Genomic DNA, 27,066 nt, shown 5'->3' with positions numbered 1-27,066 from the left:
AAGACATTTTAATGGAAATTAGAAAGTACAAAAAACTGAATGATAACAAAAATGTTAGACATCCAAACTTGTGAACGTAATGCTACTGGACTACACACCTAAATATGGTTACATGGTAAATTTTATGTGGGTTTTTAAAAAACTACTTTTTAAATCCTCATCTGAGGGCATGCTTATTGATTTTAGAGAGGAAGGGAGGAGAGAGGGAGAGAGAGAGGGTGAGAGGGAGGGACAGACAGACAAACAGGCACATATCTACGTGAGAGAAACAGCAACGGGTTGCCCCGACCCAGGATCACACCCACAACCCGGTAAGTGCCCCAACCAGGAACTCAACCCACAACCTTTTGGTGTACGGGGTGATGCTAAACCGAGTGAGCCAGCCAGAACCTGTGCGTGTGTGTGCACATGTGTGTTTTTACCATAGTTAAAAAGACAACTTCTGGATAATATACCTAGAGGCACATTTACAGTCTTACATGGCTACAAAAGGAAATAAGGACTGAAAAGTTAAGAAGTTAGAACAGAATAACCCCAAGGAAAATATATGAAAATAAAAATAAATGAAATACAAAACAGAAAATACAGAGCTAAAACAAAGTAAAAAAAAAAAAAAGACTAACGAAACTAATAGAGTATTAAAAAGGAAAAGGGAGCGTACACTAGACAGAGATTAACAGAGATTAACAAGGCAAGGCAAAAACATAACTTTATGCTCATACATTTAAACTTGAGACACACACACACAAATCCTAAAGGCTGCTTAGAAACACACTTTAACATAGGAGTTTATAAACCTATACTGGCTCTTCTATGTCAAAATCCTGGGAGTCTGGAACTCTTTTCTGCACTGCTAGCTAATCTAGTCTCCATAAGGAAATGTCCTCAACCAGAGGCTGACCAGTCAGCGGGTGAAGGACTCACCTTTGCCTCTTGCTCATTGAAAGTATTCGTGCTAAACATTTGGGCCACGGCCTCAAATGCTGCTGTGAGTGGCAGCATGAACTGCTCATACTGATCTTCATCCTCTCCTGTAAGGGAAACGAGCAGGACGTGACTCCAATACACAAAATACAAAGTTGTGTGTGCATGGAAAAAAAGACGTTATAAGAGATGAGCAGATCCAAGGCTAAATCAAAGGTCCTTTATTACCCCAACAGGTATTAGTAGTAACTTCAGAATAAAATGTATATATAGGAACCATTTTTAAACTAGAAAATGGCAAAAATCACCTTGTCCAGGAATGTTCAAATTTTTTTGATACTGACTGACAACATCAGAGATTCATGTAAATGTGTATAAGGCACTCTGGTGTTCATTACTTTTCATTCAGTGAGAACCAGTGTCAGCTGAGAAAGGACTAGTCTGGTGTGTGAGAGCTAGATGAGACTCGAACTTGAATCCGTGCATGTAGGGGCTTTGTTCACATTTTTCTTTTTTCAGTAACCTTTCATAAGCTTAAAAAATTTTAATATTACTGTAGTAGAAGTAGATTTAAATAGCCCAAACTTATGATGATGCCGTTCCACTTTGGGTACCAGTAGAGTCCACAGTGCTGATATCCCAGCTGGAGCTAGAAAGAGGCCCATGGCCCCTGGGCTCACATGTGCCATTGAACTGGGAAAGAAAAGACTTCACTGCCTGTCCCGGGTGGTTGCACCACTTTTGTGACTACAAGATGCATCCAGGGATCTCAGTTTCCAACTCCCCTATTTTATGGAAGAGAAATATAAACAGAATTTTAAACCCACTGCCCATCAGCTGAAATCTTCAGGTGCATTCTGTTATCTCTTCCAGGTATATGGACCACGACAGTGTGGCATAGTATTGGCGAAATCAGACTGTTATTTCATGTAGTTGTGTTACTGCTGAAACAACAGAAACGATCTTCTCCCACATCTAGTTTTCTATCCTCAAGTAAAAATTTAGAACTATGTCAGATTACTTTGTAAACCTCTAGGATTTATTGCAGTACCTAAATCCACCATGAGGAGACGCCCAAGTGCTGTGTAGAAGGTAGTCCGACACCGCATGTCTGTTAGGTTGGACTGATTGTTAATACCCAAAAACGAAAAGTGCTCGCTCTGTTGAAAAAGAGAAAACAACTGAAAACGACAGAATGCAAGCCAGTCATTTCAGACCTACTGAACCCTTTCAGGCTAATGGTTACATTGTTATTCCTTAAGGGTATGAAGGACATTTAAAAAAGGGTTTTTTTTGTTATTATTATCTACAACCAGTTTATCTTAGTATGAACAACAGCAGATCACTAGGACCCCAAAGAGCAGCTCTAATGACAGACAGCTAAGCTGGAGCTGTTGCTGTGGTGTGAGTCAGGAACCAACTTCGGCTGCAGCAGCACCCACCCAGGATCCAACCTAACATCTCCTTTACGTGCTGAGAAGGTATGAGTGGGGTGGCTTGAGAGCAGAGGTGGGAAGAGGGGCTACCATGACTCACCGTGTGATTGTTCAGCATGAACTGTACCGCACTAAGCTTCACTAGTTTCCTTACACTACTGTATGTAAGGACAAAGGAAGAGAGTCAAGGAAAGTGTGATGTGAATCCAGAATCTTTATAGCAGAAGGAAACTCTACTTTATCCTAGGTACAGTTTCTTTCTTTACTATGAATTCCATACTCAGATAATCTTGTTTTTCTTAACCACTTGAGTATAACACTGTCCAAAGGGAAAGCAAATGTGTTCTCTTCTAAGCAGTATTCAATCCACGGAGAACACACACTGAACTCCTGTCTGTAAGAAAATAGGAAGAGCCCAGCAGTGTCCCCAAGAGTCATGCATATCCTAAAGTGACTTCCTCCACAAGGCTTCTCAGAGACAATGAAGCCCTAAAGCCTCGCCAAAGGCATCCACTGTGTGCAGTGAGTCAACTTTCTCTCCCATGTCTTTAGGGTGGTACTAGCTATATAGAGTCTTTGAAAGAACTGAGAAAAAGCTTAGTATTTTAGGGTTTACTTCTTTGGCAGACCCTTGGTTGTGAAAGGTTATCTTAGAGTGATTCAAAATTTAAGCAGACCCAGTTCAAGTCAAGAGGAAGCACAGCCACTACTTTTACTGTGAAAACTTGTCAGCAGGTTGCTTCTACCAAAAGGCTGACAATCAGGATGGACTCTGCAGCCGCTGAGGATGCTGAAATCCTGGCCATAGAGAGTGTGTACCCACCAGACAGATCTGGTGGGTTTTGTGGGTCTCAGAGAGAGCCAGGGATAAATGTTAATAAACTATTGGCGGGTGGGTGGGCTCATTTTGGGAATCTGGAAATTATTCCTAGATTCTGCGTGGGCACTGCCTTTGGCTCCTGGGAGAAAGGAAGATACTTAAGTACACATAAAGCTAAATGAAAGTGGGAACAGCAGGTAGCTTCCCGCTTTCAAGAGGGCGGCACACCGCAGTTCCTGTTGTGCACAGAAGCTAGCTTAGAAAAGGATATCCAATGGAGAGGTCATTGAGAAGCTGTAGTGTCTTGGAGGTGATTGGTTCACAGCGGCCCCAGTACTTTAGGTTGGTGATGCTGGAGGACAAAAAGAAAAAAAAAAGCAGGAGACACTTTTGATTTGCCTGATTTCCTTGAGGGTTGGGAGAAGAAAATCATCCATCACGAATCACCACACATCTGCATCACCAATTCACAGACATCACAACCACAAAAAAATGGGTATAAAATCTCCGTACTTACATTTGGTTGACTAGAAAAATTATCCTTCAGATAATCTTCACTACTTGGTTCCAAAGCTACACTGGCCCATACCCAGGCCCTTGGAATTCTGGGGCACTCCAGGGCTGATTTCTGCAGCAAGGGTAAGAGATTTCTGCGGCAGTGATAACATGCAGACGTATGCAATTCTGCACCTGCACCATCCACTGTCAGCTGCAGAATTCTAGTAGCCCTTGCTTCTGGATTCTTGGCTGGCAGAGTCCTTTAAGACCCCCTTTGCCTTTTTCATCTTAAATTATTAACCAGCTCATGGAAATGAGTGTTTAGGATTGGGATAGTTGGAAGGAGGCAAAATGTCATTTTGCACACAGCCCTGGGTAATTTGGCTCCTAGTGTGTGCTTTGATAAATTGAACTCCTAAAAAACGGAAAATGTAAACAAAGGGGGCACAACTTAAAAAAACACAACAACAAAAAAGGGCCAATTAGGAGCTTTGTTTTCTTCCAACTTTGAAGACAAGTCAAACAAAAGCACTAGGTTTTAGAGATTCAAGACTCTCAAAGGGTGTGATGCTTCTTGAGAGGAACAAGCCTGTTTTAAAGTGGGGCTCTCCTCTGGGACGGGCATGCCTAGTGAAAATCAGCACCAGAAAGCAAGTGCCCACTAGGGGCACCCTGGCAGCAGGGAGATTGAGTGAGAGGCTGAGCACCAATCACTGGGAGGGAGGGCCATTTTCATGATGGCCCTGACAGGGTTTCACCTGTGACTCCAGAGGCTGTGGGTGAGAGTCCACGTGAACAAAATTAAATCCTTGCCTGTACAAGCCTGGAATGCTCTGGGGCCGGGCCATATCTCTAAGCACAGCTTGTCACACACTCAAATGCACAATTTTCTGACGCAAACGATCAATGCTGGAAAACCAAGGCACTGGCAGCACAATGCCAAGATCACATTTTACAGTTGCAACAGGATTGCAAGGGACACTTGCTGATGGCAAGCCAAAACACTTACATTTTTCCTATGAAGACGCTTAGGACCATGGTCTCATCATTCAAGCCCAGGACTTCCGAGAGCCGGCGGTACAGCTGGTGGCGGTAAAAGAGAAAGTAGCCGGAAACCAGGGATTAGAAAAATCATCTCTTAACACTGTTTGTGTCCTCATGCGGGACTAGGATGTGGGAAGAAAGTGGACAATGCCGGGTAGTCTACTGCAGTGATAAGCTAGTTTCTAAGTCTTACTAAATACTGGACAGATGCTGAGCTATCTTACAGTCCCCCTCAACCCTGAATTTACACTGTCACAGCCTCCTGCTGTTCTGAACATCAGTTCATGCACAGAGACTGAGAACTGACAATTCTGGGGACATCAACAGTTCTGGCTGGCCATTTGTTAAGTCCAGGGAGCACTAGAGAAGTGGGCCCACTCTTTGATGAGTCTCCCAACTCCACAGACTAAGACGACATTTGGACTACCCTGGTACATAAAACCTGGAGACTGTAGCTGAACTGCTTCCAGCTGTTTCCCTTAATCAGCAATCCCACAAGCAGAAAGAACCAATGGAGCCAACTGAGAGTGTGTTACCTTAGAGGATTTTTGCACCTGGTCCCCAATGTAGATCTTACGAAACTGTTCAAAAAAGCTCAGCATGGCCAGTTCTAGCTTCTCGTTGCCCGCCTGAGCCAAGCGAGAATCGGTGAGGTTCATCAGCTGGAGCACCCTAGAGGAAGCAGAGCAATGGTTCTCTCAACAGCAGGATATCCTGGCCACTCTAGAAATAGTCTTCCATGTCTCCTCTCCTTCCCATCCTATCTGAAAGGCATTCTCTGCAGGCTCTCAGCACTGTGCAGGGAACACATTTTCTTCTCCATTTCTGCCCCACAGGAACCACAGCCAAGGAATAAACATGAATGATTACTGAGAAGTTTAAACCCTTTAATCCAGAGAGACTGCAGACTGGGGCAGAACTCATAATCAGCTTAGAAATAGTGGGGGAAAAAAACCCTTGTACTACAATAATGGTCTTCCTTGAAATCCCTGTGAGACCTCGTGTAAAGCAATTTATTTTCCGAGTCCCAGTTCCTCATGTATAAACTGAGGGAGAATAAAGGAAGCTAGTGATTCTCAACTTTTTTTCTCAGAGCCATGAAGGAAATGGACACACGTGAAGGGCGATGTGCACATGGAGTAGCCCTTCCAGGGACCAAAGGCAGATATGCTACCTGTGACTTCATCCCTCTTCCTTGCACCCATGCCCCTGAGAGCGAGCCTATTGGGCTGCAGGTGAGGAATCATGCTGAATGAATGATAGTAGTATTACCATAAGCGAGTCATTTAACATTTCGATATTGTGAGAATAGGTAACAAGCCATTTGTGGCGTTTTGTGAGTCAGTGTAACTCAGTCATCGTGCTGCAACACTCAACAGAGAACTGGTATAGAAGGGACTGTCTAACTCAATTTATACTGTGACACACACAGTGTCACACCAGGCTGCAAACTCAAAGAGGTGTATTACATGTCATCCCTAGTAAATCTTTGCTCAACTCTTCAAAAAATGCCAATGTGACGTGCTGTGAAGACTTCTGTCAGGACTAAGGCACCTACGGGCAGATGGGCATCTGATAAACAAAATGGGGTAGAAAGAGACTGGAGGGGATTTTCAGAATACGAATAAAGGCTGTGGACCGAAATGCTCGGTACCAATAAATGCTAAGGCATCATGGTAAGATGTGCCGCCTCTAAGGAGAGTACCCAAAAGTTTAGAACCCTTCAGGGCAGCACTCCCCAGAAAGGCCAAACAAAGCGGCCCACATCTTAATCTGAGGTCCTGTCCTTCGGCAGAACTGAAGGCCGCTTCCCAGTCTGCTTTTCCTAATTCTGCACCCATCAACTCCATGCTCAATCACCACAAGAGTTTTTTGCTCAGGATGGTAGACAGAGTTCTTGCTATACTTATAAAAGGTTTAAAGTTGGACCTGTTTCTGTCCTTCATTTTCACAGGCAATCAGCTTTATGAGATTATATTCTGTAAATGGGGAGGAAAGCATTAATGAAAGCATTAACAAATCATGTCCAATTCCTGTGGTCCCAGAACCCGAACAGAGCATGGGCAGGGGCAGGCCCAGCAGTGACATGGGAAGCCAGGTGGGAGCACTTACCGACAGACAAGCTCGCCATCCATAGCATCTTGCTCATCAGTGCTGGCAAAAGAGACCCGGCCACCAATCACTGCACCAATGATGTAAACCAGCCACGTCAGCCTTCCTGCGACAGGAAGAAGATCCACCACTGTCACCTCCAGTGGTAATTTCAAGAAGAAATCCCTCACTGTGGGGTTCATTTCTTACTAGAAGCCTCCGTTACCTGTAGGACACTATGGAGAAGCCAGAGTCTTACTTCTCGTATGGAGTATAGCTACTACTCTACTCGGGGGAGGGTGACGCCAGGGGGCAATCCATCAGATGACTAAGGCTCCCCTATCAGCCAAGGTCATTATTTTTGGAGTGCAGTACTTTCTTAAATTTAAACGTGACCATTGCAGATGACTTCAGTTACTCTTCCCTAGTCCCCTGTGGCACTTAAATACATTTTTGTGTGTTCAGAGGTAACTGATGATGGAGGAAACCCTTTGAGGGAAGGCAGGAGGGAGGTGGCAGCGAGTGAAAGGGCACCGACAGCAACTGCTCCCAGGCCTGGCCCACCGCACGCTCACCTTCCTGCACGGCGATGTCCATCGGGCTCGCGGTGGCACTCTGCAGCAGCTCCTGATACGACTGGGCTGACTGGTCGAACAACTGCACCAGGAGCGCACACGTCTTCTCATACTCACAGCGCCCAATTGTAGACAGCTGGTCCAACTGCTGCTGGACCAGACCGGTGTCCTCCAGAGGATCCTCCAGTCCATCTCTACTCCCAAGGGAAGAAATAAGCCTATTGATTTCCCCATCTGAGCAGCTCTTTTTTCTTCATTTAGCCACTCTTTCCACACTACTTTTAACTAAGGAAGGAATATCAAAAAATTTGAAGCATATGTCTTCAACCTAGCACCAGTCTCCCTTTGGAATGTTTTGCTTGTTGGTGTCCAATCTTTCGATCTGAATTTCCAATTTGTAACATACGTTGGCCTGGACCGCTCATTCCTGTGTTTCTCCCCCTCAGGAGCTCTGACATCTTAGCCTCTCGCTTGTTCTCAACCACCGTAAACTTTGGGATGACAAACACCCTGTTTCTGAGTGCAGCCATTCTGACCAGATGTGTTTGGGAATTCAGAGACCTTCAGGTTTTAGGGAGGATATATGATATTTCTGCCATGTAATGTGAACCCTCAATGCGCTCTGCAGTATGTCAAGTACAGTATTACTACGGCAAAAATGTGTAAATAGTATGAAAAGTCATACTAAGTAGAATTTTTAAAAAAGATTACAAAGGGTTTCCAGTGCATGTCAAGTTTTGCCATCAAATGATTTTTGGTGCCAAACCTATGAGAAAACTTAAGTTTTCACATCTTGGATTTCAGAATTGTGGGCGGGGCCCTGTGGATTCACACCAGGCCTTGCCTTATCTACTGGTTTGTAAATTTGAAAATCTTATCATATCACAAGCTCTCTATGATTACACCACAGCATGACAACTCAGCTGCAGCAGCACCACCACTACCGGCAGGTCCCAGCTGTGTGTTACCATGGTCACACAGTGGGCCAAGTAATTTAATGCCCACAATGACTTCACCCAAGAGCACATGGCTGTAACCAGCTCTCTGGGCCCAGAGCACACAGGCAAAAGCACTCCCCAACATGGTCTCACTGAAACTGGCCGACTCCTCAGGAACAGAAACTATGTAGCTAATAAAACAACACCTCCCAGTGGGCTTCACAAATACTCAGCTTTTGAAATGATTCAAGTCATAAACAGCTGAGACAATGAACCATTATAACAATTAAATGCAGTCAAATCTAAGCAAATTAAGAATCCAACTTGGAAATAGCCGATGAAAGAGTATACAGAGTAATCTTAAAAGTTCTCATCACATGAAAAAACACTGTACCTATGTGTGGATGTTAACCACACTTACTGTGATCACCTTGCAATATAAAGAAATACTGAATCACTATATCGTACACCTGAAATTAACAGAATGCTGTATGTCAATTACACCTCAATTAAAAAAAGTTTAAATGAAATCTTAAGGGTGGGGCCCTAATCCAATAGGACTGGTGTCCTTAACGAGAAGAAACAACATAGATGTATCTGTGTGTGCGTGCACACACAGAGCAGGCCGTTTGGGGACACAGAGAGGAGGGCCGTCCACAAGCCAAGGAGAGGGGCCTCACCAGAAACCAACCCTGCTGCCACCTGGATCCCAGACTTCTAGCCTCTAAAACGGCGAGAAAAATAAATGTCTGTTGTAAACAAACAAACAAACAAACAAACAAAACCCAAAATCCAAATAAACAAAAAAACAAAAAAAAACCCATACACACAAACAAGAAAGGTCCTTAAAAGAAAGAATAACTTAACTTCACGAAGGTCATTTCTGAAAAGGTCTGACATTTCTTGAGTTACAAGTTTCTGGTCCAGTTAACAGGGCAGGCAGAAACCATGTGATAATGTAATGCGATTAGTGATCACTTGCCTAGAACTCCTGTATCTTCTAGTAAACTCTGGACTGTGTAATCCCTTTTTATCTATTTAATATTTTAGGAGTTCACATTATGCACCTATAATTTACATACTATGATTCTTACTATCCATAGTCTATAAACGTTTCTCTCTTGTTTAAAGAAAAATCAGTGACAAGGACAAACATTACACTGATATACTCTGCATTCGAAGACACCGCTCTGTCGGATTTTGCGCTGTTCTGCCAACGTAAGAACGTGACCACTAACAGTATTAGCTCCAATAAGACTCCCACCAAACACATTTTTGCCAACTGGGTGTCTGATCTCTGGCAAGTCTGACACCAGGCTACCGGTGGGGGAATGAGAGGGCTGTCCTAGTGTCCTTACCTCAGTATGATGTGCACAGACTCCAAACGGGATGTGATGTAGGCTTTGGTGACTTCAGGAGTGTAAGTTTCCAGCATGTGGGGCTCTGTGGCTTTCACATATGGCACAGAGGCAGCCAGCCGCTGCCACAAGCTCAGGAGATAGTGCACACTATTTGGGGCAAATTCCCAATGCTAAGGAAAACCAAGAGAGCAGGAGGCATATTTCTTATTTATACATAATACACCAGTCCCATGCCACTCGATACAAAGGATAAAGGCTTAAAAAAAAAAATGATAAACTTTTATGGGCTTTGTTCTGTGTATGGCAACTAGTCTAACATGTTTCTTAGTATTTTGGAGATTAAGCATCTAATGAGAAAGCTCCTCTATGCTGGATGAGTAAACCTTACCGCAAGGAAAACCCTGTGTTAATGACCCTCAAACATCAGTCTGTATGAGAATCACCTAGAGAACGTGGTAGAAACAGAGATGCCAGGGCTCCACCCGGAACCTAGTGAACCAGAAATTACGGGGGTAGGATCTAAAGCACCTGTCTTTTTCATCAGGCTCCCCAGATGATTTTGATGCGAGCCATAGCATTTGAGAAGTGCAGCTCTACATTACACGACTAAGACAGGGAGGGCACAGACTCTCTCCATTCTTCTGTTTAGCTATCTGTACCAACCCTGCCTTTCTGGAGGTGATTCTGAGGGGATTCTCCAGCCTTGCATCTCAGCATCATCCTGGCAATTCCCAAACCCTCTTTTCCCCACATTCCCTGCACTTCTGTAATATGCATGGGTAGGTCACAATAACAACTACTCTGCAGGGTTACCCCACATATACTTCTATTCACTTTCGGGGGGGAAAAAAAAGGAAGAAAGGGAGAAAGAAAGATTATAAGATTAAAAACAGTGAGCAAGGGAACAGGTTCCCATGTTTCCAATGTTTAGGAAAAAAGAGCCAAGCAATCAGACAAACCTGTAGGCTGGTCACTGTGAAGTTGGCTATCAATCGGATGACCTCAGGGTAGTTTTCCACCTTGACTAATTCTCCCAGTTGATAGTTACTCTTCAGTCGGGCCAGTAGTCTGCAAAACTCATGGTAATTGTTTGGGTCTGACAAACTCTGGTGACAGCACAGAAGGAAAACAAAATGCACAGTATAATTCACTACACTTCCAAATGACATTTGGGGTGGCATGAGGGGAGAGGGGGAATCTATTTTAACTTCTGAGATGCAAGTAATCATTCAGAATGACCCATTTGTATAATGTGTCTTAAAATAATTTTATAAAAAGGATGGTCACATCAATTACCTCATCTGTTCGTAATAATTATCTTGTGGCTTATTAGCCTCAATCAAAAGAGGCTGAAATGGAAGCCCAGAAGGATCACATTATAGGCCTAAGGTTGTAAAGCTGACAAATGGCAGACATGAAGCACGATCTAAGATGTAACCAATCTGTTTGCTTCCTATCAATTAAAGGAAAGATAATAAAATTTTCACTTTAACATCTGTCAAATTTATCAAGTACAATTGAACTATAGTAGCGAAGTTATGCAAATGTTTTATATATTTATATTATCATGGCTATAATAAATTTACCCATCCTTATATCATGTGTATATATTACACACTTATATTGAACTTCTGATTTGTTTGCATATTATACCAGCATATTTGTTTCCTTAAATATGTCTCCCTCTACTAACACAGGAAGACAGACTTGGGTTTGTTCACCGCTCTGTCCCTGGCACAAAGGTGTTTCATAAAATTTGTGGAATGAATGACAAATAGTTGAATAAGAAATCTCTCCCTTCTCACCTAAAAGCAGCCCTATACACTTCTGTAAATAATGTACATAAAAAAAAATGGAAACAAAAACAAATTTAAATTCTTAATTTCTTGGAGAAAAATAACTACAGTTCATTCATCTTTTCCTGTAGAAAGTGAGCTTTCCACAACTCTGGCATTCCTGAAGCTACAGGGTACATCTCCTCTTTTGGGGAAACATTCTCAAGAATTTTCTACAAATATGGATTCACTTAAATCTTTTGAAGAACAACAGACTGAGCTGTTTTCTGGGGTTTCCACTAAGTAAGGCCTCTAGATGGATATCCTTTTGACTCATAACAGACACATCCACACAAAATCATATATATATTCATATTCAAATAAAAACAAATCCTCAAGTCTTACCTGTGGATTTTCCAGTATTCGTTTAACACCATCAACGAGATGAGAGAGGAACTTGGCCCTCTCTGCGTTGTTGAACAGGGACCTTCTGACGGAGGCGATCTGGACTAAGCAGGACAAGACCTAAAAACAGGGCGCACCCCAATTATCACTGATTTTAAAAGACTGTACAGTGATTTTCACATCTTTTCCAATCCTGTAACATTCTTCTTTACACTTACCACTAATTCTATTCTTTCAACCTCTGCTATAATTATCATAATAGGGAAAGATCAAGGAGGATAGAACTTAAAAAAGAAAAAAAAAAAGCGTTATACCCAATTTGATCATAACACTACCTAAATTCATACTTTGGAAATTCATTAGGCATTATTCTCTGACCACCCCAATGGCTGCTATTCTTGTTAAGATATACATTTAAGGCTTGAAAATACCAAGCAATTCATCATTTGAATAAAGCTTTAGATCATATATATAATATTTTTTATTAAGACCTTTGGGCTAAATGAGGCTTTGCTATGTAGTGCTACAATGAAATAACCAAGTCATATCTGTGCCATGAAAAAAAAAAACAACAGTTTTTATGCTGAAAACTTTTTACCCTTTTCCTACTGTGCTAGGTATTTACACTCTCCGCCCCACCAGATTTATTTTCTAACCCCCGCCCCTCTGCTGTTCCCCTGGGAGGCTGGCCTCTGTGACTATCAACTACCAAGCTCCCTTGCCCTCGTGCTTCTAGTTGGCTTCAACCATTGGCATGTACCAGCAAGGAGATGAGGGCAGGAGGCAAGCAGCGCCACTCCCCTGCTAGGCCATGGCTGGCAGCTTCTCCACCTCTGTTGTGCAGCAGTCCCTAGGCCACAATGTCAGCTTTCTGCAGGGCTCCCTACTTTGCCCCTTGAAGTTTCCCATGTCTGCTCACCCCAGAGGGTACAGTCAATCCTCTTGTTGGATTTCCTTAATTCTGCCCATACCTTTATAAATAGCCTTTTCATTAATTACCTTTATTGACTACATTACCTTTTCCTAGAGTAAACTTGATAAAAACAACACTGAATTCAGACTTCGCTAAAGCAAAGGTCTACGTTAATCTGGGAAAGTACTACAATGACCAGGAAAGTAGAGCACTGTGGGAACACTATGCAAAACACTCACCAACTTATTATGTGTTCTTTGTATGTTTTGCACAACAGCGTTGTACCCAACATGCTGAAATACCAGACCTATGCCTTTTAGGACTTGAATGAATTTGGTGATTTGAGGAGTTTAATTACTGCTTTAAAGGAAAAATACATCATTCCCAAGAGTTTTCAAATGTTATTCAGAAATAAGTATGCAAGACTGCCTTCCCATTACAGCTTCTATTTATCACTTACGCCTGAGGGATTTTCAAAACCTTTCTCACTCAGGACACCCTTCAGGTCCACAATAAGGAGAATCCCTGCACTCTAGCCTGTGGCAATTTGAAGTATGGAGATGAGACCAAAAAAACTTGATTTCTACTGCAATTTGTCATTAGACAGGAATAATGTTAAAAAAAAATTAAGACTTGACTACAAGAACTTTTAAGCTACAAGCTTCATCCTGGCTAGATAACCAATTCTACTATTTCCATGCTTTAGTTCTGTGATTTTGTACCAAATAATAAACATGAAGCTCACTCATTATTGCCATTTCCAGAAATAGGTTCGCTTTAGAAACTGACTCACCAGAGGTGAAAATGAAGGAGGGATGGAATGATACAGGTCAAAAAACAGCTGCAGAGTCGAAGAGTCTAAGAACGCTGGAAGAAAGACACAAGAGCACTTCACTAAGGACGTCTGCACATGGCTACTGGCACTATGCATCGGGGAGCACGCATCTCTGCTTTCTCGTCTTACAGAATGTGTCCTTTGAAAGTGACGGGCAGCTCTTTTGAGAAACAGATTTATTCTTCTGATAATCAGAGAACTTAAGATAACCAAGACACTGTTCATAGCAGGAATTTTTATCTTTAGGAACACACAAACATAAACACATGTTCTTTTGTATGATTTTGTTTTTAAAGCTAGACATTACCACAAATGAACATCTCTGGGTGGTTAATATAAGATGGTCAAAGTCACATAGGCAAGTACTTAAGAGCTCCTCCAGGCTGGGGGACTCTAGAACAGGGATGTCAAACTCATTTTCACTGAGGCCCACATCAGCCTCATGGTGGCCTTCAAAGGGCCAAATGTAATTTTAGGACTGTATAAATGTAACTACTCCTTAACTAGGGGCAAGGAGCTTGGTGCTGCTGTTGTGCAGAAACAAGGTGCTGGGGCGGATTCAGCCCGCAGGTCCCCTGTGAGTCTAGAAGATCCTCCAAGAACCTCTCCCTTACTTCATAAAGACCGATGTTGAAATGCTAAATATTCTTGTACAATAAGCAAGGAATGGCTGGGGGGCCTTTAAATCATCCTACAGACGCTATGTGAGCTGAGTGAGCAGCAGCCTGTTTCTGGTGTGTGAATCCCTTACCTGATCTCCAGCTGGTGGGAATCTGGACTGTGCACAGGTCATCTGAGGACTCATCAGTAGACGTGCCAATGAAATCAAAGTTCAGGCAGTTATGAGTGAGTTTGAGCAGCTGCATGAGCAAACCATGCTGACTTTCATCATTCAAGTTTAGGTTCTTTCCGGAAGCCTGTAAAAATTACCATACAATGAGCCCCAATCACTCCTCTTTTAAATCTGCTACCAGACTCAGTAGTAGGCTGCTGAGCTAGAAAAGGAGGGCTCTATTTCGACGCTGAAACACGATGTTTCCCTGGCCACAAGATGTGGTGCTTCTCTTACCTTTCTGTCCCTAGGAAAATCCTAGCTCCTTATTTCATATTATAATATATTTATCATAAAGCATGATGCTCGTATTTAAAGAAATCTCCCTTTTGACACTTATTCTTTACATGTAGACACAGTGGCCAATGGAATTCCTGAAGCAATACGTGTGGTTACTTCATTTGTCTGTGAAATTCTAGCTATTTCTAGACAGGGTTAAGTTTCAACTCTGTTAGGGAGTTCTAGGAAGTTATATACCCTGTCCTACCTTTCTTTCTCTTTTTAATATTACCATCACAGGCATCAACAAATATCTCTCAAACAAAACTTAAAACACAATCACCACTGAACTTTATTTATTCACTCACAGTTTACCTGCCTACAGCTCAATGCTTGGACCATAGCTACTGGGACTCTCATAATCAAAGTTCACACCAGCTATGATCTTGGTCACGGCTGGCTAATTGTTTTTGATAGTATCAGCAAGGAGGATGCAACCCTTAGTTTTTTCAAAAGCATTTCCCCTCCACGGGCACAAGAACTTTTTTCAAGCAGCCTGCCCAACCTGAGGACGATCTGGGAATTCTGAGATAAATAATTAACTGAGGAAAAAGATGGACAACATTAAGCGGAATGACAGAAAGAATCCAAACTTGTTTCTAAAACAAAAATTGGGACATACTGGAAAATGAGAACAAGAACCAAAGAACCCCAAGTCTCCCAAATGAACAAAGAGCCAAAAGCTAATCCCATTTAGCTTTCTATGGGGACAGAGCAGCCTGGCATTGAAGTTAACATTTCTTAGTTCAATTCTATCAATAAATGAATTGAGACACCAACTTTTCTATTTTAAAACAGGTAATTTCCTTATGTGATACCATCTACCCCTTCAGGTTATGAAATCTAAATGGATGCTGAAATGTCACAATGTGTTTTTCCTTACAGATGTTGCTTGTCTATTTGCTGCTGTTAGCTCAGCAGGGGACAGGGAGTCAGCCTACTTTCAGTGTGTCGGCAATGTCACCCGAGCCTGCTTTCAGAGCACTAGAGCTAACATGCCTTACAGTGTTAGCTAATATCAGTGGTCAGTCTGGCAAGTTTCTTTAGCGTCTCGGGCATAGGTATTGTGTAAGAGATGATGATGATGTTTAAAGAGATGCATATGTGCTCATACGGTCCATTAAGAGATGATATCTGAGATGATATCTAACAAGTATCCACATTCTCATCCTTTCAAAATCAATGAGGAAGCCAGACCCAACCTACAATCTTACCTGTTTCAGTAAATTGCAGGAAAGTGTGAAGATATCAAATAATGACGAATCTCGGAAAGAAGAGGCTATTTTTCTGTGCTTGGTTAAAGGATGAGTGGTGTCTGCCTATGCAGAAAAATAAACCAATGCAAGTTTTAGAATTTACTGCAAACAAAAAAATTTTTCATGCAGACTTCATATAAACTAGATTTCCAGTAAGAGCAACATAAATACAAAACACATTTTTAACATTTAAATTACTATGAGATCAGAGTGAGAGGATGAAAAAACAACAAGCTGCTAAGGACAGCTGCCAGGATGGCATGTCTCTGGAACTCACAGAGGGAAGACAGGAAAAGGAACAAGTATCTCCATTGGCTAAGTTTTAAATTTCCTCTGCACTTAGGTAAAATTTAACAGATTTTGGCAGATATTGCTAATAATGACTACTATGTTGTATGGTGGTTTAGTTAAAAACAAACAAACAAACAAAAAAAAACAGACAAGAACCAAAGAACCCCAAGTCCCCCAAATGAACAAAGAGCCAGAAGCTAAATAGGCAAGACTTGGGTTTTGGTAAATAGTCAGTCCACTGGGCTGAAGTTACTGCAGAATTTCCAAAGTCATTAACCAACAGCCATGGACTTAAATGACCAACAGCCTGTAACCCCTTTCCTCCTTTTCCAATCTATTTACTTCTACATAGAGTCTAACTACAAAAGTAAACACTTCAATTCAATGGCTGTACTGGTCACTTATACTGCTGTTCTTATCTTTTTGCCACATTTTAAAGATTTCTGTGGTTAAGGACTCAATCTTTCACTTTTTTAGTATGTCCTCCATTCCTGACACATAGTAGGTACTCAACTGTGGAGTAAAAAACCTTCAAGGTTGTCAAGGGTATTTTAGCCTAACTGAAAGCTTAAATCTCTTCTATATACTGATCAATTCATCTAAGAGGGAGCTCATTTTGTTTCTGGCACATTAAAGAATAATGAGGCAAGATTTCTGACAGGCAACCAATTATGGGCCCTCTTAGATTTTATTTCTGAATTCAAATTGGAATGGTAACAGAAATACATTTTCTGATTGGAATCTGATAAACCCCTAAAAAACCCCACAGAAAATTAAGTTATATAAAGGTTCAAAATATTCCTCAATTCCAGCTTCAGTGTCATTGTGTTATCATAAATGCCCCAGGTAAATAAGCCATTGCTAGATTATACGTCATGTACCACATATTCTCTACTATGCTGACCATAATTACACTAAATGTTACACACATTTCTACTGTTTTCTACTCTTAAGTAAAATTTTGAAGTTTTTAAAAATACCAACACTGTACTTAGTTAATGTATGCTCTCTGACTACAAAGGTAACATTGGTTAAATAAGAAGTTAGTTATTAAGAGCACAGGCTATGGAATAAGACTGTGTGAGTTCAAGTTCAGATGCTGTTTGTTGCCTGCTGTGACACCTTGGACAAGTTACTTAGCCTTTATGTACCTCAGTTTCCTTCTCTAGAAAATGGGATAACCACAGTACCTATCTAGGACTATCATCAGAATGAAAGTAGTTAGTATAAGTGCTTAGAACAGTGCCTTTCACATAGTAATCACTCAAATGCAAAAGCTATTATTATTATAATTACCAACCACAGTGGGGATTGCAAGGGACAGTACTGGCTCCAGATTTTAATAGGTTTAATAAGCAAGTATATTTAAAATAGTACCAATTCACAGTTAAAATTTCTCATGGGTTAACAAAAATGTCTGCATAAATATGAGCAATAGCAAAAGTGATGCCAATGTAGTTATTAGCTGACAACCGAATGAGATGTTACAACTAATATTAATACTGCCCTGTTCAATAATGATAAATTTTAGCTGGATTCGAAAATAAATAACTGAAAAAATAATAGCCAGAACAAAAGAAAGCCACTGGCGTTTCCTCTGTAGTGATCGGTACCATCAACGACTATTGAGAAAACTACCTGGTATTCAGTAGAATGTTTTATGCATTCTGGACAGATTACTAGCTAAATCTTTAATGCTAGGACACAGTAATTAACTTTTGAATAATTATAAACATGCATTAGTGTATACAGCAGAAGAGGCACCACATGATGCTGGTTCCGCTTTTGTGATTCTTCTTTTTGGACTCATTCTCTTTCATTAGCAAAGAAATTACTTCATTAAGGCTTGAGACTTAGGACATTGCTCGCCTGCATCTCTAATAATGAACGGGAATCCCAGTGAGGAAAGCTGAGATCAGGATAAAATATGCTGGAGACAACAGGGGACCAGGACAACATGAGCAAAGCAAGTTGTACTTACAGAGGAAAGTCCAACGCAACTATTTTGTTTCAAAAGGGCATTCATCACTTACCGCAAAAGCACACAACTGCCAAAAAAGATCATCCCACACAGAGCAGAAAACACCAATACTAAGAAAAAATATGGCACTTACTTCAATGAGGAAGGCTGTAGCACTTACTTGATTAATTTCATTGGTTAGCTGAGATAAAATTGTGACTCCAATGATGCAGTATTCAACACTATCCTGGTTAAAAAAAAAAAAAGTAAAGCAGAAAGAGGTGGTGTGTGAAGCTGACTTCAGCACTGGAAATGCAAGTCATCCTTTAGAAATGACAGAATCATGGGCTGCTATTAAGGCTGCCTAGACAAGGTAGCATGAAATTGTGGTTTAAAGTTGCTGCTTTGCAGGACATAAAACCTAAGCGCTATAAAGGAAGACTGCTAAATCTGACTTCATCAAAACTGGAACCTTTTGTATTTTAAAAAGAACCATAAGCATTACACCATGCACATTATAAAAAGAAAAAGTGGCAAAGCACACTTAAGACAAATTACAAATGAATGTGTAACACAATTTACTAAGAAACTGTACAACAAGAAAAAGGCAAAGAGCCTGATTTAAAAAATGTAAAAATGTAAAAAAAAAAAATCAGTAAGAAGTTCATTGAATAACAAAAATTAAGTAGTAAACTAACATATGAAAAATTGTTCCATTCTATTTACGATTCAAATGCTGAGATACCAATTATTTTTACCTATTAAAATGGAAAAAACAACAAAGCTGAGGTACCAGGGGGCACAGGGAAATAGGTTAATTATTGAGGAAGCAACGTTTTTTGAGGGTGAATTGGAAATATCTTTAAATGCCAAAGTACACATATCCTTTTGATTGAATAATTCCAATAATCTATACACTTATTCCTACATACTTATTCAAAGTATAAGATCTATCTATCCATCCATCTGAACTGTCATTGAAGTATTTATTTAACAGTTTAACAGTCAAAATATATAAACAAGACATGTTTCCTCCCCTTCCCAGGAACAAGCCTGTTCCTTTCCTTCTCCCTTCCCTCTCTTCTTTCCCAGCAGGTGTGCTCCTAAACTCTAAGGGTCCCAACAAGACTTGCAACCAGGGGAGTAACGGACAGCGCAGTTTGGCCTGGGCTAATCTCCAAGGCCCCCTTTCCTCTGCGCCTTTCAGTGAACTGACAGCAGCCTGGCCTTGGCTCACTCTTTCCCTCAGTGTTTCCAGAGAGCCAAGGCAGCTCTGCCTAATAGTTTCCTGTTGCTTCTTCTACCCTAGGCCCTTCTTTCACTTTGTCTAGCTAATAAATGTACTCTCAAGTGCTGGCAGGTGGCTCAGCTGGTTGGAGCATTGTCCCGTACACCAAAAGGTTGCAGGTTCGATCCCTAGTTGGGCCACATATGAGAGGCAACTGATCAATGTTTCTCTCATATGGATGTTTCTCTCTCAACTCAATAAATGTACTCTCAGAAACACCAACCTAAAGGCCTACCCATAAGAGATCAGTTAATTAAATTATGGTATTTTAGATCAGAATACGATGTACACATTAGAAAGAATAAAGGAGGTTTGCTTGTACTGTCATGTAAACATGCAAAGCCAAGACATATTATGAGGAAAACGGGCACAAAAGATAATCACCAAATAATTCTATTTTGTGTACTTTTTAGATACAACAGAATATAACTAAGTATCCACATGTTGCTTCTCCCATTCCTATGACATTAAATATATACATCATACCTGTAAAAACCTTGTGACATCTGTGATTGCATTTCTGAAGACATAATCATCCTTCTGACAGTCAAACCAGCCCAGTTTTGTGATTCTGGCATATAACTGAATAAGTGCTTGTGTCACGAAAGTAGCCAGCTTTGGCCGAGTGGCAAGGTAGTTGAGCACATAGTTCCCTATAAAAGAGAAACAATCCACATGATTAAAAAGCTCTTTCAGGAAAGGACATACATCTTTAAATGCACGAAATGTCCAAGAAATGGCAAATTTGTATTATTAGCCCTAACCTCCCTTAATACTTCATGGTATTGAGAAATGGGACTTTGAATTTAAGATTAGTAGGCTTTCCAATTAAGAATTTTATACTTGTCATAACAAAGAACCTGAAGTATGGCAGCCTTGAATCTACTCCTAGAGGGTTGAAAAACATGGTCTGCACAGAATTCAAAATCCTTAACATTGTTTTTCTTAGTTATTAGTGACAGTAAGGACTGAATGAAAGAAACCTTCTGATGACAAAAGGGGTTACTCAGGCTTTATCTAGCAGTAATTATTTTGGGCACTCTTCACGTTTGTAAGCTGAAAATTTGGGTGGGGGGTGGGCTGTATTCCAGATATTCTGTATGCTTAGCAAATTCAGAACATTACCAAACAAGCAACATAAGCTGAACTATTACCAGCAATCACTAAACAAACTACTTTCTTTAGGAGAGAAGAGATGATTCTCTACTTACGAATATCTATTCGCTGTTCCAATGGTAGAGGGTTGTTTGTGCGTGATACAAGCTTTGTAAGGCATGTAGCTGCCAGTAACTGGGAGTATGACGACTGTGGAAAGAGGGGAAAGTCAGTCAGGAGGTATTTTATTTGGAGATTTGTGCTCAGATTCAAGAAAGGTTAGTTCTGCTGTATTCGATCTTTTGGATTTTAGAGGGTCTATCACTTTTAGAGGCCTATAGAGTGTACAGAGGTCTCATTGAGCTGATTTCAACCATGAACAAGGGCAGGATAAAGTGAACGCCAATCACACCAATCCAGTATCTCCATCACTCCAAGGGGGCAGATGATAGGTAGAGGGGATCTTCTCAGAAAGATTCTAATTTTTAGAAAACAAATCTCTTCTTCTTAAAAAAAAAAAAGACATCTTCTCCTATCAATAACCTTGTTAAAGTGATATTTCAAGAAATTTCACCTCACAAACCCTCTTCAAAAAATATTCACCTCAGAATATTCCTATAGTATGGCAGGAAGAAAGAAAGAGAAGTATTAGAGGAAACCACCATACCGTGGTGCACAGTTAAACCACAAATTATGTCTTTCTCCCAGCACAGCTATTAATCAGCTACAACTTTGGAAAATACATACACTAAAGTAAATTCATAACAATTTTTTATGAGAAAGAAAAAATATGGCCACAGCGATGGAATACCATTATCGTATTCTCCAGTGTGGATTTTCATGAAGTTTAACCTTATGTAGAATTGGAATAATCTCTCTGATCATAATGCACAAGAATGTGCAAGGAGTCATGTGCAAATCCCTTATGTGGTTACACTACATACTATCATATAACAGACACTTAGAAACATCAAAATAATTTAATCAAGGACAAAGGATAACTTTCTATGAGACTTAAGCCCTCAAGGCAGCAGGCCATCCACAGGCATTACATAATACCACCTGTTATAAAAATAATTTAAGCTTAAGAAAAAAATCTATCAAAGTGACAGACATGTGACTTTTATTCAGCACCCTTGGACGTGGTTTAAACTGATTAGAGGTGGGTGTGTCAAATCAACAATGATGCAAGAGATGCTACTGTAACTATGTAATGTGGTGTGTCACTATACACTACGTAACACACACATGGTCTTTACACTCAGTAATTCCAATAAATCTGCCAAGTCACTAAGAAGTCAATAGAGATTGAAAAGGAAACCCCCCATACTTTAGTGTTTTCAGCACCACAGCGACCCTATTTTATTCTAGCCTGCTGCCTGCCAACAGGAGGGTCTTGACTTAACAAGGCCAGCGATGACTCTATGGGGCTCCAGTGGGAGTCAAGGAGAAAACCTAGTGGTGCGTCTTCCACAGTACAAACGTAGTGGATCAATCCTAGGATCGAGTACTGAATAGATATCGATAAAATACCACAGGTGAAAACAGAACAGAGCACCATGCAACTTCTGACCACAATTCTTGGAAAAAGTTAGCTTACCAGCTACTAAAGGATAATTTTTAGACACCTGTAATCTGTTCTACTTATTGCATAATAGTGTAACACTCCTAATGAAAATAAAAAAAGGGAGTCATCTAGAACTCTACCCTGTTAACAAACCAGCTGCTCTCATTCTTCTCACAGTTCCCTTCAGTCATAAGTATGGTACTAGCTGCTATTCTGGTTGAATTCTGACTTGTGAAGTCCTTTCATGATACTCTGGTTGGATTTTTAGTGTTCCTAAGACCCCTGTTGTGCCAGAAACATTAATCAAACTATGTCTCATTAAAAGCATCATTTTGGTCACTGTGCTATTTGCTGCTGGAAGAGGCTCTAATTCCATTTTTTAAAACTGCAACTTCCTGTAATTTTCATGGTCAAGATCATTCCCCCTCTACACGTCTAAGTCAACAAGCAGCGGCTATAGTACAAAGGAGGAAAAATAAGGAAGACTAGGGATTTTGTAAGGTGACATGGACTTTGTGGATAAGAAAGGTCATTTATACATAACCCTGTTTTTGCAAAGAGGTATTACTTAAAAATAAACCACAGAAAAGGAGTCCCAGAAATCAGACTCCAGATGAAAAATGACAGGACAAAATATACGTTCAGTATTATTTTACTGCTGAGGCTATATGGCTTTCTTTTTTATTTTTGCTAACCTGGCAGGTATGGCGCTTTTAAAAAGTGAAATTAAGAAGGCAGAGGCACCAAGAAGAATCAGGGAAAAGAAGCAATCCCAATACACTCCTAAACCAGAGTATATTTTCTTAAATTTCCGCTATCCTTTATGATTTTTCAAATCTTACGTACACTTCCTCTTTCGAGGAGTAGCTGGCACTTGTTCAGGCAATCAGGGCTGTTGGTGAATTCAACCAAAGCTTTCTCTGCCTGGAGTCGAGTGGTTGTGTCTGTGGTTTCATACAGCTGTTTGCACAGGTTCTCGAGCTGGGCCAGGCTCTGGAAAAGATCAGTCAAGAAAGAATTCAATACAGCTTACTATATAAGCAAGATACTGTGCTTGAAGTTACTAGACAAAGAGAAATAATCATCAATGAAGACAGACTTGCTTCTCAGCTCTGAGAAGCTGGGTGACTTTTATTTAATAACATCCGCTTATAACTCTTTCTTTGATGCTTTAGAAGACAAGATGATAGAATGCCCAATCAATCTATATACCTTTTCAGTTATTCCCTTAAAGTTCAATCATGAATAATACTTTTCCCTTGAAAATACCCATTCTCCTAAGCTTTTCCAAAGGATTTTCAAATAAAAATTCAGAATTTACTTGTCTGCTGATACTATGAATAGTAGAGGCACTGCTGTAAAATTAAGCACATAAACACCTACTATAGGTGTCACATACATTTTTACATACTTTTAAATATTTTCCCTTTGCCAAGTACTTATTAGCTCACAATTATTCAGGAAGATGGCCAGCTTCGCTGAGAACCCTTTAGCACGCACATACGCACCTTCCTCCCTGGGTCCCTCATGGCTAACGTCCAGCAGACTCTCTTCTGCTGCACTTTAAACTCTTGCTTTGGTTCCAAATTTAAATGGCAGGGTCAAAATAAATTCAACCCTAACATATGCTCACTCAGAGATAAAACAAGGGAAACGCCCCCAAACAAACCCTTCTCACCAAATCCTGAACCAGTTCCAAGGAGGCAGGAAGGGGATGGGTGTGTGCTTTGGTCAAAACCCCAAAGGGACACAAATCTCCTTTCACTTAATGTGATGTTTAAAAGCCAAGAGGAAAGAACTAGTAAGAGTTGATTTAACTATCACCTTTCACTAACTGGAGAGGAGGACAAACATCTGTTAGTCGTTAAAGGTATGGTTTGGACTTTAAGAAGGAATTTTCTACAGTAGCAAGATTTGGTTTAGTTCAAGGAATTCTACTATTAGAAATGACAATTCTGACAATAACAAACTTAAACCAACTTGGGTAAATATCCTAAAATATATTACATAGCCAGTCTGCCCAAAGCTTTTATTATTACTTTATTTCTCTATGCTGTGACTATAAATCACAGCTCTTCCACTAAGCAGGAAAGCCCTTGAGGCAGGAATACCTATTTTACTCAACATGATTAATAAATTTCCAACATTAATCTAAAGGAAACAAGAAAGACAAAAATGCTGACACACTAAGATCATCAGTCTCACTTCAGAGAGCCCCCCACCCCTGCAAGACCAAACACAACCACCCCCACGCCAGAACAAAACAAAACAAAAGAAAACCAAACCAAACCAGTGGTCAGAACACCTTGGAACTTGGATTAGGCTTATGTTTAACTGGTTCCTCTCTGACTTTCACTCAATACCTTCTTCAATTCAAAAGCACAGAGACAATCACACTTGCAAAGATCTCAAGGAATAAAGTTCTATAAACACTACCTAGATTTTTTCACATATAAACACCAGGAATTAATTATATGTATTCCATAAAATACATGTGAAAGTCAGTGATCTGCTTGCCAATACTGGCCCAAGGCTCTACTGACAAATCAGTTTAATTATAAATTTCCACATTCCTAAGCAAGGGATTAAATTTCCCTCACAAGGTTTTCCTTTCAACACTAGCAGGCAAATTTTTTTCCCCCGACCTATAAAATGGTTCACTTAAAAGAAAGGGAACAAATTATTTTAAAAATAGGTAATACAGAAGACATTCAACATAAAGACACCCTAACTAAATGGAAAAACAGCTATAAAATCTGGTACTCACTTTTAGGGAGCAACAGCAGCCTCATAACCTCCAAAGCCACCCCACACTGAGCTTTCCAAAACCCTGAGCAGATTTCCCTAAACAGTCATGCTGCTTCAAGTATAATGATCTCCTTAAAGTCTGATCAATCAGTTCCTGGCAGCACCTCCAGTGCAACTCTTGTTTATGTTTATTACAACAAAGTTGTTCAAACAGCAATGGCTGAGCATCTGTCACCAGTGGTTCCTCACAGTTAAAAACAGACGTACAGGTTATGGTGGGATTTTTGCTGTCGCGGTGTTTTGCTTTAATTTAGCAGAGAAAAACATACTGCAGGGTAAATCTGGAAATGAGTTCTCGGCTCAGGGAACAAGACTGTTTAAAAAGCAAAAAAGTAATTTGACCACTCACACAAACCATCTGAAGAACTAGAGCTCTATTTCTTCGCTTCTAGAAGAACAGACAGGAAACAACTGTGTTTTCACAAACACTAAGTAGAAACGTCGAAAACCCGCAGGGTTAGGGCTGCCCATACTCCTGCCATGGAAGGGGCAGGGCAGAGACATGTATGTCACTTTGTTTTGGATTCCCATGTTTCTAAAGCAAATTTCATAGATTATTTTGAATCATCTTTTTTCTGGACCTAGAATAAAATAATTTATCCTACAATTACTTAATTAGCTATTAAAAGCAGTACTTCACATTTAGGATAGCAACAACACCCCCCAGCATGTTCCCGCTTTGCTTGGTCACACCTGTGTGACACCAGTTCTTACTAAGGGTGGCTACCATCCCATGATGCCAGTCAGTCACACAGAGAACATCTGTTTTCTATTCCTGAGATCGCCAAACCTATAAGCCACAGAGAAGCTCCATCTGGTCCCACTGCAAAAGAAAAGCTGAGCCCTGGCTGGCGTAGCTCAGTGGATTGAGCGTGGGCTGGGAACCAAAGTGTCCCAGGTTCGATTCCCAGCCAGGGTATATTCCTGGGTTGCAGGCCAGAACCCCCAGCAACCGCACATTGGTGTTTCTCTCTCTCTCCCTCTCTCTCCCCCCCTCCCCTTCCCTCTCTGAAGATAAAGAAATAAAATAAAATCTTATAAAAAAAAAAAAAGAAAAGCTGGTTGGGTGAAATACTTCACAGAACGGTAAGGTGATCTTCAACTAACAAAGTACTGCTTTAGTATAAAAAACTGGAGGGGATCAAACCCCCAAGCCCAGACCACAATGATTTCACCAACAATAGTCATGGAAGGTATCAAAAGAATGTATCTTATTTAATTTTAGCAATGTTATTATATATAGTCTTTTAAATCTGGATAGAGAAAATGCAGCTCAATTCTTCTCTTTTCAATAGAAGGTGCTACTGGTTGAGACTATGAACCTCAGAATACAATAATTTATCTGAAGAGTTGCCTCTAGACTAGAAGAAAATGAAAATTTTGTTTGTATGTCATACTATTTCACAAAGCACAATACCGTGGAGTTTATTCTTATTAATTTGTAAAATATGCTTTTTTAAAAGCCCACAGTATATATTTTTTAAATTAGTCTCACTGCTTTAAAGGAAAAAATCCACTTGGAACTTTGCACCCAAAGACTAGGATACTTGCTTTCAGGAAGGATTTGATGACAGTCCCAGCAATGCCGACGACAATCATAACCTGTGGATGACTAGTGAGATCTGCAGGTAGCATATCCTTAATCTGACAGCTACCTGCACCACCTGAAATGATGAGAAGCCACCACCCCATCACAAACTATAAAGGGAGGCTCAACCCAGAGAAGTTCTCATGAAGAGTATGGAGTAGAATTACCATAATGATAGCTAAGAACTGCTGAAAAAAGAAAATCAAGCCACTTTCAACCTGTTTATAAAACTTCATTAATTTAGATCTTCCTAGTTGGAATTTTTCTATGTATTAGGAGAACACTTTGTTAAGTAAGTTAAAAGATGCATACTGAGCCTGCTAGAAAATAAACCTTTTTAAAAATCTATCAGTAAGGTTAAAAAGATGATATACTATTATATTTAATTCTTATCTAGTCAGTAAGGCATTCTTATTGTCAATGGGTAACCAATTATCGCAAATATTACTTTTCCGTAATAATTCAGTAACAATAATTATTGAGATTA

General features: G+C 40.4%; 1 protein-coding gene across 2 annotated transcripts in view; it reads right to left on the bottom strand.

The window, feature by feature from the left end:
- XPO7 (exportin 7) overlaps positions 1 to 27,066 on the bottom strand; it is a 74,446-nt gene that overhangs the window by 11,098 nt on the left and 36,282 nt on the right. The window contains exons 2-19 of one of the 2 annotated variants that reach the window (XM_045853139.1): positions 23,030 to 23,176; positions 20,733 to 20,826; positions 20,008 to 20,174; positions 18,388 to 18,480; positions 15,941 to 16,045; positions 14,367 to 14,532; positions 13,574 to 13,647; positions 11,868 to 11,987; positions 10,647 to 10,793; positions 9,685 to 9,857; positions 7,389 to 7,582; positions 6,835 to 6,940; positions 5,259 to 5,394; positions 4,688 to 4,761; positions 3,452 to 3,532; positions 2,461 to 2,524; positions 1,976 to 2,084; positions 925 to 1,031 (exon numbers count right to left, since the gene is read on the bottom strand). In XM_045853139.1, the coding sequence (XP_045709095.1) occupies positions 925 to 1,031; positions 1,976 to 2,084; positions 2,461 to 2,524; positions 3,452 to 3,532; positions 4,688 to 4,761; positions 5,259 to 5,394; positions 6,835 to 6,940; positions 7,389 to 7,582; positions 9,685 to 9,857; positions 10,647 to 10,793; positions 11,868 to 11,987; positions 13,574 to 13,647; positions 14,367 to 14,532; positions 15,941 to 16,045; positions 18,388 to 18,480; positions 20,008 to 20,174; positions 20,733 to 20,826; positions 23,030 to 23,176 (2,157 nt within the window). The remainder of the gene's footprint in view (positions 1 to 924; positions 1,032 to 1,975; positions 2,085 to 2,460; positions 2,525 to 3,451; positions 3,533 to 4,687; positions 4,762 to 5,258; positions 5,395 to 6,834; positions 6,941 to 7,388; positions 7,583 to 9,684; positions 9,858 to 10,646; positions 10,794 to 11,867; positions 11,988 to 13,573; positions 13,648 to 14,366; positions 14,533 to 15,940; positions 16,046 to 18,387; positions 18,481 to 20,007; positions 20,175 to 20,732; positions 20,827 to 23,029; positions 23,177 to 27,066) is intronic. The other variant, XM_045853140.1, reaches the window with a different exon arrangement.

Source organism: Phyllostomus hastatus, unplaced genomic scaffold (genome assembly GCF_019186645.2).
Source record: "Phyllostomus hastatus isolate PE091 unplaced genomic scaffold, TTU_PhHast_1.1 phas_contig_98, whole genome shotgun sequence".
NCBI lineage: Eukaryota > Metazoa > Chordata > Mammalia > Chiroptera > Phyllostomidae > Phyllostomus > Phyllostomus hastatus.
The sequence above is the reverse complement of the archived record's forward strand: the minus strand, read 5'-3'. Positions and strand labels throughout refer to the sequence as shown.